Source organism: Temnothorax curvispinosus, unplaced genomic scaffold (assembly GCF_003070985.1).
Source record: "Temnothorax curvispinosus isolate PA1 unplaced genomic scaffold, ASM307098v1 QBEX01011206.1, whole genome shotgun sequence".
NCBI lineage: Eukaryota > Metazoa > Arthropoda > Insecta > Hymenoptera > Formicidae > Temnothorax > Temnothorax curvispinosus.
In genome coordinates, this window is record NW_020220986.1 from 1 (window position 1) to 11,775 (window position 11,775).

At 37.4% G+C, this 11,775-nt stretch overlaps 1 protein-coding gene across 2 annotated transcripts; it reads left to right on the forward strand.

Moving 5' to 3' along the window:
- Positions 1-661: 661 nt before the first annotated feature.
- LOC112461251 (ras GTPase-activating-like protein IQGAP1) lies at positions 662-11,686 on the forward strand. Of its 2 annotated transcripts, XM_025026417.1 has the most exons (24): positions 667-879; positions 1,388-1,478; positions 1,624-1,858; positions 1,956-2,100; positions 2,239-2,396; positions 2,466-2,600; positions 2,702-2,786; positions 2,902-2,993; positions 3,081-3,246; positions 3,319-3,482; positions 3,620-3,754; positions 3,836-3,992; positions 4,084-4,329; positions 4,442-4,605; positions 4,686-4,829; positions 4,906-5,274; positions 5,357-5,521; positions 5,602-5,715; positions 5,790-7,913; positions 10,173-10,330; positions 10,501-10,612; positions 10,690-10,814; positions 10,933-11,209; positions 11,293-11,686. In XM_025026417.1, the coding sequence occupies exons 1-24, from the start codon at positions 840-842 to the stop codon at positions 11,452-11,454; spliced, it is 5,763 nt and encodes a 1,920-aa protein (XP_024882185.1). In that variant the 5' UTR covers positions 667-839; the 3' UTR covers positions 11,455-11,686. The 2 variants fall into 2 exon arrangements, with proteins under 2 accessions (XP_024882184.1, XP_024882185.1); XM_025026416.1 differs by lacking the exons at positions 10,173-10,330; positions 10,501-10,612; positions 10,690-10,814; positions 10,933-11,209; positions 11,293-11,686 and having other exon boundaries at positions 662-879; positions 1,391-1,478; positions 5,790-8,386.
- The last annotated feature ends 89 nt before the right edge of the window (positions 11,687-11,775 follow it).

The window sequence follows — 11,775 nt, forward strand, 5'->3', positions numbered from 1 at the left end:
ACCACTATGGCTTTTACCCGTCCATATGTAACATTATTTATAAGAAAATTATATTGTAATAAGGAATTATAAGGAAACGTGTAATAAATTTGAAATTGTATGATACTAACCGATATATACCGGATATATTATACGAAATCAACATAAGACGATTTCTTAATAGATAATAACGGTGTTTATTCTTTATCTATAGAATTTCACATTTTAAAAATTATCGTTAATTATTATAAATTTCACATAAATGTGAAGGTTTGAATCAACGCTCAAATAATAGCTTCTTGCTTGCAAAATTTGACATTTATCTGAAAATTAAAATTATAAAATTACGATTATATTTTTCAAAATTATGAGATACAAAGTTCGTAATAATTTTGAAGAATGTAATCTTAATTTTGTAATTTTAATTATCGTAATTCGTTATTAATTGGAATACGCAAGATGGAAGCGCGGCCGCCGCGGCCAGAATATCCCCTCCAGCTGGCTAGTTCGGCTTCGGCACGAACCTAGCACGGACGCAAACCATGTGCGGTTACCGAGCGATACGACGTAGTTGAGTTGCATTTTCTCAGGCGGCGCGTCGGAAAATGCAACACAGCAACACACGAAAAAGGCCGGGATGGCCTCTCTCAGGTTTCTCTCTGATTATAGTTATGGTCGAGGTATCGCGATATTCGCGATTCGAGCATTTCGCATGGTTGTCAGCACTGAACGGCACTGCCGCCACCTGCCACGCCGGATAATAAATTTGAATTTGGGAGAGTGTAACGTACCGCTCGATGTTTTTCACCTGTTGCTCTCGGTTTTTCGTGTGACAGCGCGTGTCCGCGTTATCTCCCAGGATGGTAAATGTGACTGGCATTTTGACGAGGGATAGAAAAGGTGAGGAACCGCCCGCATTGTTTTATCGTATCTGATTAACAGTGGATACGCGTCTACCTAGCGAACGTATCGTGGACCTCTGTCATCTTGTCGACGCACGTCGAACTCTCGAGCGTCCGTAACTATATTATTAGATAATTTGTTAATTTACGCACGTATATAATTGATTATAATTTTGCACGTGCGCATCTCGTATGTACGATTAAGTTTGAAAGTAGTGGAACGGATGGCGTATCCGATAATATTTTTACGATTAGGTTTGTTTGTTTGTTTTTAATCGTTGCACTGGACTGCGCTAGAACTTTCCTTCTCGCTTTCAAATTTCAAACATATACCTATTTTACTTTAAGTGCAGAAAATAAGTATGCTAGTTTAGCTACAAAGAAAAACAGACCTATTGACATTGTGATGAAAAAAGTTCAAGTACTAATTATATGAGATACATTCTTATTCTACGTGCTGAACATTAACTCTCGAATATTTAGAATTGTATATAAATACATTTTAGAAGACATGAGGACATCTGCGGAGGATATGGATGAGGAACGTAGGAGAGAATTGTCGTATCATTATCTCTGCCACTTGGAGGAAGCTAAGAAGTAAATATAATGCGGATACATAAATTACTACATTTAATTATCTCTTATTGATTGATTATATTTGTCTGTTATTTATCTTTATCAGAATCAAAGGATTTATATTTGTTGAGATAAAAAATATATTAGCATCACTTTTCTTCTGTAGATGGATGGAAGCCTGCTTGAGAGAGCCGTTACCTCCGTCGATCGAGCTGGAGGAGAATCTTCGCAACGGAGTGTATCTAGCGAAACTCGGCCACTTCATGGCACCTAATGTTTTACCGTTGAATAAAATCTACGACAGCGAACAGCGCAGATATAAAGCTGTTGGATTGCAATTTCGTCATACGGACAATATAAATTATTTTTTAAAATGCTTGGAGTCCGAGCGTCTACCGTTGGTATGTACAAAGTAATTTTGAAATCTAATGAAAGAATTTTATCGTTGGTACAATATTAATGGTTAAAATGAGATAATGCAAAATTTGCCTTTTACAGACATTCCTGCCAGAAACGACAGACATATACGACAAGAAGAATATGCCGCGACTGATATATTGCATCCATGCTCTTAGCAAGCATTTATTTAAATATGGAAAAGCGCCACCAATGCCAGATTTGTATGGAAAAGTGAATTTCTCTGGTATGTACTTTTCTACAATGCCGTCTAGAAAATGCAGAGATATTAAATATGAAATGATTGAAATGCATTTTGGATATCTATTTCTTTTACGCTTTTGGGAGATATATATTCTTATATATTTGTATCACATTCTTTCAGAGGAAGAAATCGATACCGTTACTAAAGAACTGAAAAAACAAGGTATTCAAATGCCTGCCTTTCAAAAAATAGGAGGTCTATTGACTAACAGCATTACTACGGATACAGCCACTCTTCACGACGCTGTCGTCACAATTAATCAAGCTGTGATAGATAACGTATGTCTGTTTTATTTCGTCTAGAAAGCAACTTTGCGTGGTAATACTAACTGAATTGTGTATTTTCAGGATAACGATAAAATTTTACAAAAGCTTCAAAGTAAAGAGATGCAGTTAAGTAATGTTGAACCTGCTTACATAGAAAAGTATAGTAAGGCATTGGCGGAAGCTAAAGCTGCGAAAACAGAAGCGGCACTTAACAAGGTATTGTTAATTTGATTGTATTGCATAATTTTGCATGCTCACATTTAAATACTTTCATTGATCTTTCAATTTATACAATTTTTCAATTTTATGCTGTTTAGTCCCTCAACGACAGCTACGTAGCAGATGAATACGATGAGTTATTAACACAAGCAGAAATACAAGGACACGTTAATTATGTAAATGGTAAATAAATCAAATTAATATGTCAAATTTTTTGATGATTATAAAATTATGTTCGGTTTAACTTATAAAAAAGATATTATAAACTTATTGTGATGGAATATATATTGTATTTCAGCTTCTTGCGCGCTGGAAGTCATTGCTTCGTCTTTATCTCATGACAATGCTGAAATAATAGCTGCTTTGGAAGTGCCAGTATTATCTTTCAAGGTATAGCAGAAAACATTCTTTTGTTGCATATAATGTAATAACTATTAAAAATTTTGATCATAACGTCACATGTATATTGTTTTACAGAATATATTTTCTGAAAATGTTGAAGATTATAAAGAACAACTAATGCTGATGTTGGATAAATTCGAGTGGAGTGGCATATATCCGTCTGAAAGCATTCAGTACTGGACCGATACATTTCAGAATGCGATTGACAAAGGAAACGAGAACGCACAACAACGTCGCAAACGTTAATATTATTTAATTAAACGTACTGTATAATTTTCAGACGGATATAAGCTGCTATTCTCATTTGTTACAGGAGAGGAGGCTGTCAAACGTCTAAATATGGCTTTAGAATCTGCGGACAAAGAAAAGTTTTATGAGATCTTGCAAACCCCGTGTCTAGAAATCTCTCGCTACATCGATGAATTTGCACTTCCGTTGTATTATCAGGAGATGAGAGAAGATCGTATAGACTCTGAGGTAAGATTATCTACGCTATACTGTGTTTTATTACATTTCTTGGAAATTAAAAACTATAACTCTTTTGAAAGTAGATTTTATTTACATTTATATTTATCAACTTTTAAAATAACGATTATTTTTTTTCTTTTTGATAGACCAATATCACTTATGATGACATAATCGCCTGTATATCTGTCTTATCCGCTATTGCGGCTATTACCAAAGCGGTGGACACAGGAAATCCAGATTTCGTGTATGAAAAGCTATCGAATCCTGACGCACATTTAACTGTAGGTATATCAACAATCTACAATTATTTTTTCACTGTTATAGAAATAAATTGTTTTAACATATTGCTGTAAACTTTACAGGAATTAGATGAATTTAATAAAGTAAAGTATGCTCAAGAACTAACGACAGCTCGGCAAGTAAAGCTAAGAACGTCTGAAGAATGTTCTATATTAACTTACAGCGATATTCAAAGGTGCATCGATTCGGTAAACGAACAGTGTGATGAAGGTTTTGAAGGTATAATAAAAATGCTGCATAAATCGAATAATTATATTTAAATATTGCAACTATTAAATTAATATAATGATAATTACTTTCGTGTTAATAGTTATACAGATTTTGCAACAAATTAATCGAGGCGTGGCGACGAACGACCATGAGGGTATGATGAAAGCCTTAAAAATGATTACCGAGAAGTTCGATATACCTACATATCCGTACGACGCACCGTTTTATTTGAAACTATTCAAGAAACGTTTACTTGAGAAAGAATCTGACGGATCCGAACTATGGCTGGATGATGTCAAAACTGTAGCGAAGACGGTGACATCAGAGATCGAGGAAATGCAAGAAAGTATGTCACATGGTTTTGAATGTGTTTTTCTGTCGTTTTTGAACATACTAAATTAGACAATTGATCTTAACAAATACTCAAATTATTCTTATTTATTTACAATGCGTTACAGTGGTAGTATTTTTGTGTGACATTAACACGTATGTGGAAAATGATAGTCTGATAGAAACTCTCAACTGCCTGGAAACGTTTGGTATACCTGAAAAATTTGAAGGATTCAGTGAAGAATGTCAAGAGCGATGTTTTCTGGAATTGCGGCGGTTACTGAAGCGGAAGGTAGAGCACTTTTTTAAAATAGAGAATATATAATATATGCTTTGTTATAAACGTTATTTAAAGTTTTGTTTGTACTGTAGCGTGAAATATACAATTGCCCATATGTTTGCTATACTACCAATAAAGGAAATAAAATTTATATCGATTTGAAAGGCGAAAAATATGCATGGGAGCGTCCGATAGGTTTTACGAAGACTCATCATCTCACCATAGATGATATAAATGTATGTATGGGTTCTCTCAAAGTATCGTGCCTAATTAAAAGTACACATTGATAATAATTTATTTTTACGTTTATAGGAAACAATTAAATCTATTATAGCAGAGAAACGTGAAGAAGATTATATGATGTACGATGAAGAATTATTTGCTAAATTTCAAGCTTGTATTAGAGGATACTTGTTGCGGAAACAGATCGCTGACAGATACGCTTATTTCGACGATAATTTGAGAAAAATTATCATGATACAAGCGTGGTGGAGGGGCATTAGGCAACGAAAACAGTATCGTAAACTATTGCAAAAAAGGAGACAAATTATGTTACAACATCAGAGTAAATGCAAATCCTTAAATGCAAAAATAAATAAGGATGATAAATCATGTCACAGTAAATTATCAAACGCAAGAACAAACGACAAGAATGATAGATTAAGTCGATATAAAAGACACGTAAGCTTGAACCTTTGAATATTTTAATTGCATTTTTTATCAGTAATTTCTTCCATAAAATTTCATTTTTTCTATTACATAGGAGGATAAGATAATTAAGATACAAGCTCTGTGGCGTGGCCGAGCATCGAGAAAAGCCTTTCGCTCTTTATTGCGCTCGGAAAAACCGTCGTTCCCCGTGGTCAGATATTTTTCAACGGTATTAGGTTTCAGCGCGGAGGATTACGACAAGGATCTAGAATTACAAGTATGATAACCTTCGTATTACTTGCATATATCTCTGTTTCTGCGTATCGAAGTTCTGCTCTTATGGCCGTTTGTTTTTAGAAATTGAAGCACGAGGTCGTACAATGTATAAGGCACAATCAGAATCTATCGGAGCAACTGAACAGCATGTTCGTTAAAATAGGATTACTGATCCAGAACAGAATAGCGTTACAGGTATATTTTCTTAAATTAATCGAATATTTACAAAATCGGAATTTTGCTAAGAAATATTTCGCGTTTTTATTTAGGATGTGGTGGCGCACGGCAAAAGTTTGGATACCCTTGCAAAGGAGAAGAACGCGGGCAAGGATCAAAACGTCTTGAGTGACATTAGTACGATGGCACATAAAGGTCTCAAATCGTTAACGAGGGAAGGTCGTAAGATGCTGGAGGGCTATCAGCACCTGTTCTACGCGTTGCAGACGAATCCACAATATTTGTCCAAGCTGTTATATTTGCCTCCTAGCAACAAGTCAAACAAGTTGTTCCTGAAGAACATCATCTTGACGTTGTTTAATTTCGGATCGAACACCCGGGAAGACTATTTACTGCTGAAACTCTTCGGTTGCGCATTGAGAGAGGAGATCAAGTGCAATTGCCATCAGCCCTCCGACGTGTTGACCGGCAAGCCTTTGGTACGCGAGATGGTGGTGAATTACGCGAAACAATTCAACGGTCAAGCGTCGTTAAAGCAGATTGTAGGTTCGTTGATCGAGAAGGTCCTGGAAGAAAAGGATCTCTGCATAGAGACGAATCCGGTAGACATATACAAGCTTTGGCGGAATCAGCTGGAAATGGAATGCGGCCAGTCTTTGGACATGCCTCATACGGTATCTCAGGAACAAGCGTTGAAACACATCCCGGTGCAGGAATCGCTCACGAGAGCGATAAATCAATTGAAGAGAATATCCCTCGAGTTTCTCAATAGAATAACGCAGTCTCGTGATCTGATCCCTTACGGGATGCTCTACGTTTCGAAGGTCCTGTACAACACGTTGATGGACAAGTTTCCGCATGCTCCCGAGAAAGATATCCTTAAGGCGGTCGGCAATTTGATTTACTATCACTTCATCAACGCCGCGATCGTGGCACCGGACACCTTCGACATCGTCACACTGCCGGTCGACCGAACTTTGTCCTCCTGCCAGAGAAAAAATCTGGCCAGTATAGCCAAGGTGTTGCAATTCTCCACCTCGAAGAAAGGTTTCGGCGAGGAGGCACCGCACTTGGAATGTTTGAATCCGTTCATAATTGCCTGCCACGAGAAGTTCAAAGACTTCTTCCGATACTGTTGCCAAGTGGAAGACCTCGAGGAACACTTCGATATTCACGAATACACGGAGGCGACGCTTATACAGAATCCGGAGATCTGTATATCTCTGCAAGAAATATGCGACGTTCACGCTTTGATGTTGAATTATGAAGACCAGATAGCACCGGATCCGTCTGATCCTCTGCATGACTTGTTGGATGATTTGGGCCCGGCACCAACCGTGGCGTCGTTGCTCGGGATTTCCAAAGCGACGTACGATGCAAATTTGGCGCGATACAGTAAGCAGGAGGTGTGCCTGGTGTTGACCAACAAGTTCCAGGTGCCGCGAAATGACGACACGAATCTGAGCAATCTCTTCGTGAAGGCGAAGGAATTACTCGTGTCGGTTATCCCGTTCTTAAAGAAGCCGACTCTCGTGGAGTCCTTGGAGGCCACATCTTCTCCGATGAGCGTGAAACTGTTCGATTATTCGTCCGTGTCGCCAACGGTACGCGAGAGTTCGTCCATAAACGACTGCAAGATGCAATTGCGCGCGTACCTTAACAAGCTCGAGCTCGAGGGATGGGTCAGTCGCGCGGACGGTTATCAAACGATCGTGACGGCGATAGCAAGGGATATTTGCAACAAGAGCAAGTATCGCGTCGCGAGGGACAAGGAGTTGCAGGGGCTGCGGGCGACCAAGGTGCGATTGGACGAGAAGACGCGGTACTACGAGGAGCAGGTCGGATTCTACAACGAGTACATAAAGGGCTGCCTCCAGAATCTGCACAGGGGAAAGAGCTCGCTTCGCGCGTATCAGGCGACGCAGAAGGACATGTACACGCAGTGCAAACTGCGATCCAAGATGACGGTGAAGTATTCCGCGTGGAAGTTGCAGGAGAAGGGCGTGCTGATGGAGGTCGATCAGGCGTTGAGCCCGACGGAGATGAAGAACGTCATCTTCGAGATAAGCCCGACGGAGCACAGCGGCGTATTTTCTGTACGCTGCAAATTCATGGGCGTCGAGCTGGAGAAGCTCGACATCAGCATACAGGAGCTGCTCGAGCTGCAGTACGAGGGCAGACCCTGCATGGACATGTTCGGTAGGGCGAAGATCAATGTGAACCTGCTCCTGTACCTGCTGAATCGGAAGTTTTACGGCAAAAAGAGTTGAAGGAACCATTGTCTCAAAGTTCTTCCAACGGAATTCGGAACGGCGGAATCGATTCACGCGTGTTACATGTGCAATTCATTGCTAGCACAACGTGTTCAGAGCGCAAACTTGATATTTTATCACCGCGACGAGTATCGATGATTTATTACGAGTTTTTTTTTTTTCGTATTTTCGAGGTCGTTTTCGAGAATATTGATACATTTTGATATGCAAAACTGTGCGTAACATGAAGTAGGGAGAAATTCGTGAAGATTTCACTTTTCCGTCGGGGATTAAGCGAACCAGTTGTCTCATCCTCGATGACGCAAGTGCAGTTATTTACACGTGCGTCGTATACAAAAGGTCTGTTTTTTTTCTGACTGCAAGGTATTTTCTTTCAACTTTACTCTCTCCTCCTTTCCTCCTCCTTTCTCTTCTCTTCACTTCACTTTCTCCTCTTTTCACTTTCTCTTGTTTACTTTCTCGCGTAATTATGTATATATTTACTTCACTTTTTGGGCAAAGAAAAAGTAGCCGGCAACAGGCCAAAAAAAGAACAGAACCAAAATTTAAGTTTTTCCTCTACTTCAATGCGTCTTAAATCACAATTAAGAGTATTCTGCGATCTATTTTTAGGTACGTTTTAATTATCAAAAGTTATTCGTTAACTTGAGGTATAGCAGATCAATAATGCTTTATTATATGTCTTTTCAACAATCCGGAAGATACGATACATCACATCGACTTGTCACTAGTTTTACTGACGTAACATTCTTTTTTTAAATAATTAAGTTATTTTTAATAATTAAGTTATTCACAAGCATTATACTAACACGACGAACTGTCGCCTCCCAGTAATACGTTTAACAATCCCATTTATTACAGCAATCTATCTAGTCTACGATACAGCATGCGTTTTGTAAATAATCGTGTTCGCGAATATTTGAAGTATCCAACGAATGCAACAATTATCGCTTGACATCACAATTAATATGGATATGACGAGTCTGCGAATTTATTCGGTTCATGATCTATATATGCGGACTTCGAAGTGTGGATGTAAATTAGTACTAAGTTAATAATAGAATGGAATAAGGAAGCTTCGACTGACACATTGTAATATACAGTTTCGTCACTTTCGTACAAATCGTCAATTTTACTAAATTTTAATAAAATTTCTATCTGCAACTTTAAACGTGTTTCGTTTTCAATTTTATTGCGTGTTCTTATACAAACCTTTATTAAATTATTAACTATAAAAGAAATAAGAGGTTAACAATAAAAAAGCCATAGAATATTTGAAGATCTCGATAATTGTATCAATTGGTTTGCTGGGAGGAGAATTGTTGATAGCTTTAAATATCCGAGATCAAATCCATTACTTATTTTATTTTGTCATTTTATTTTGTCATATCCTATTTGCAATGACACTACACTAAACATTCTGGATTGAAGAAATATTTATATTAAAAATTAACACGCACATTACATTTATATTTTGGACATGTTATAAATTAATATGTTATATATTTTCATGAGAAACTTTTTAATATAATGCAGCTTTTAATTACCGGCTATTTTTTTTTTTAATTTTACGGACGCGTGTACGCCTCTATAAATATAGCCCACGTGTATTTTGAAGTGCAGAAGGTGCAAGAAATCAGCTGGAAGTGCTGGAACGAACAGATCGGCACATATCTGATGAGCTGAAAGCTTTTCCCGTGTGAATAACTTGGGCCTTAATTATTTCCGTTTATATTATATTTAATATCATAACTCGTCAGTCGGACCTTTTAGTTCAATGTCGTTTTCGCTGCGTGACATAAAGTTTTACATGGATGACTCGAAATGTCGGTGAGTAACCTCGCTATTACGGAATGCCTTTACTTTTGCATCTTGATTTCGCAATCTAATGCAATCCTAATTGTGTAACGTTTCAAACAAACATCAGCGATATGACACTTTTCGACGGTCTGTTAAAACCATCGAAAATTTTGATTTTTTTTATCTGATCTATCCAGGTATTACGTTGAGCCCTCTGATGAATTTGTTTACAGTAGATACTCAGATAAATTTCTACACACAGTATCCTCTGAATGTTTATCATCTCAAGGAATAAACAAACGATTATACATTGCTCATTTTCAGGGTATAATCCTTTAAAAGCGTATAAATATGTATTATTGGCACAAAACGCACATGGGGATTTGATGTTTTATTTGTTAACAAATGGCTAGTACAGCAACCGAAAATATGGAAAGTAATTCTAACAAGAATGGAGACAACACGGAGACGGAGAGGCAGCTCAAAGAGAGAGCCGAACGAAATCGCCAGAGAGCACTCTTGTTAAGAAAATCTAAGGTTGTAGCTCATCCATATGCGAGGTGTGTATCAAGCGTATACATGAGAGATTTGTTAATGTATTTGTCTGTAATTCAATCATCTTTTAAAGCTCAATTCTTTGATCTTGGAGTGTTGGATTTAAAATAAACCTTTTTTTTCTTTAAGAATTTGATTAGATTCTTACGTGTTCTTATTAATAATATGGTTGTAGAGAAAATGATGACTCTGTAAAAGGAAGAATGATAAAAGTACAAGGGCAGCGTGTTATCGACAGTGGTGGTGGCTTTCTGATAGAAGAAAACGATGAATTAGAACAGCAAATGGTAGCGGACACGTATATACATAATTATATGCATGACATTGTTACGTTATACAATAATAAACATTTATATTTATTTAGCTTAAAATTAGAACCGAGCCAGAGCCAGTTATTGGTAAATTTAACGAATGTGAGGAGTGCCAGGAGAAATTTGGAGATTCATATCTTTTGCAAACGTTCGATCTAACTGTCTGTGATAAATGCAGGTATGAGAGCGGCATTTGAAGTAAACGGCTTTATTTATATGGTATCTGGTTTCCTCTCCCTCATGTCTCTTGATAATGAGAAGTCGCGAATATTATACCGTTATATATATCGTTTTAGGGATAAAGAGGGAAAGCACTCCTTAATCACCAAAACTGAAGCTAAACAAGAATACCTGTTGAAAGATTGCGATCTCGATCGACGGGAACCTGTGCTAAAGTATATCGTGCGAAAGAATCCTCACAACGCGAATTGGGGCGAGATGAAGTTGTACCTGCATCTGCAGATAGAACAGAGGGCTTTGGAAGTTTGGGGTTCGGAAGAGGATCTGTTGAAGGAGAAGGAGGCGCGCGATGTAAAGCGGGCGGGAGCTAAGATCAAGAAATTCAATAAGAAGGTACCTTAACTTGTATAAGTGATTTAAATATGACGTCGTATATCGTTGCTAAAACAAGTTTTACGTTTTGCGGATGAGTGAAGATGAAACAGCTGCGAATGCAAGTGAGAAGTTCGTTGTACGATAAGACAACAAAAGCGTCGCACGTTCACGAGTTTGGAGAAGACACGTACAATGAAGAGGATGATACATATACGCACACTTGCACGACGTGCGATTATGAGGAAACGTACGAAAAAATGTGAATCCCCGAATATTATCATTCGCGATAGCATGAGTCAATTTGATATCACTTTATACGAGAGAGAGAATATGATTTTTCCTTGAATATGATCTTGTAGAGTCTCGAAAAAGAAATTTGTTTTTTCTCTCGAAAATTTGAATGCACGGAATATTTTGTTGATCAATGCAGTTTCGATTTATACATCTTTTTTTTATATTTCACAAAATAATTTAAATAAAAGATATGATAAATTATGTATTTTGTTATTAATTTCATAAGTTTTTCCCGCCATGTGAATATGTTGTTAAAAAATTATACTTATTTCATTTACGTTATAAAATAA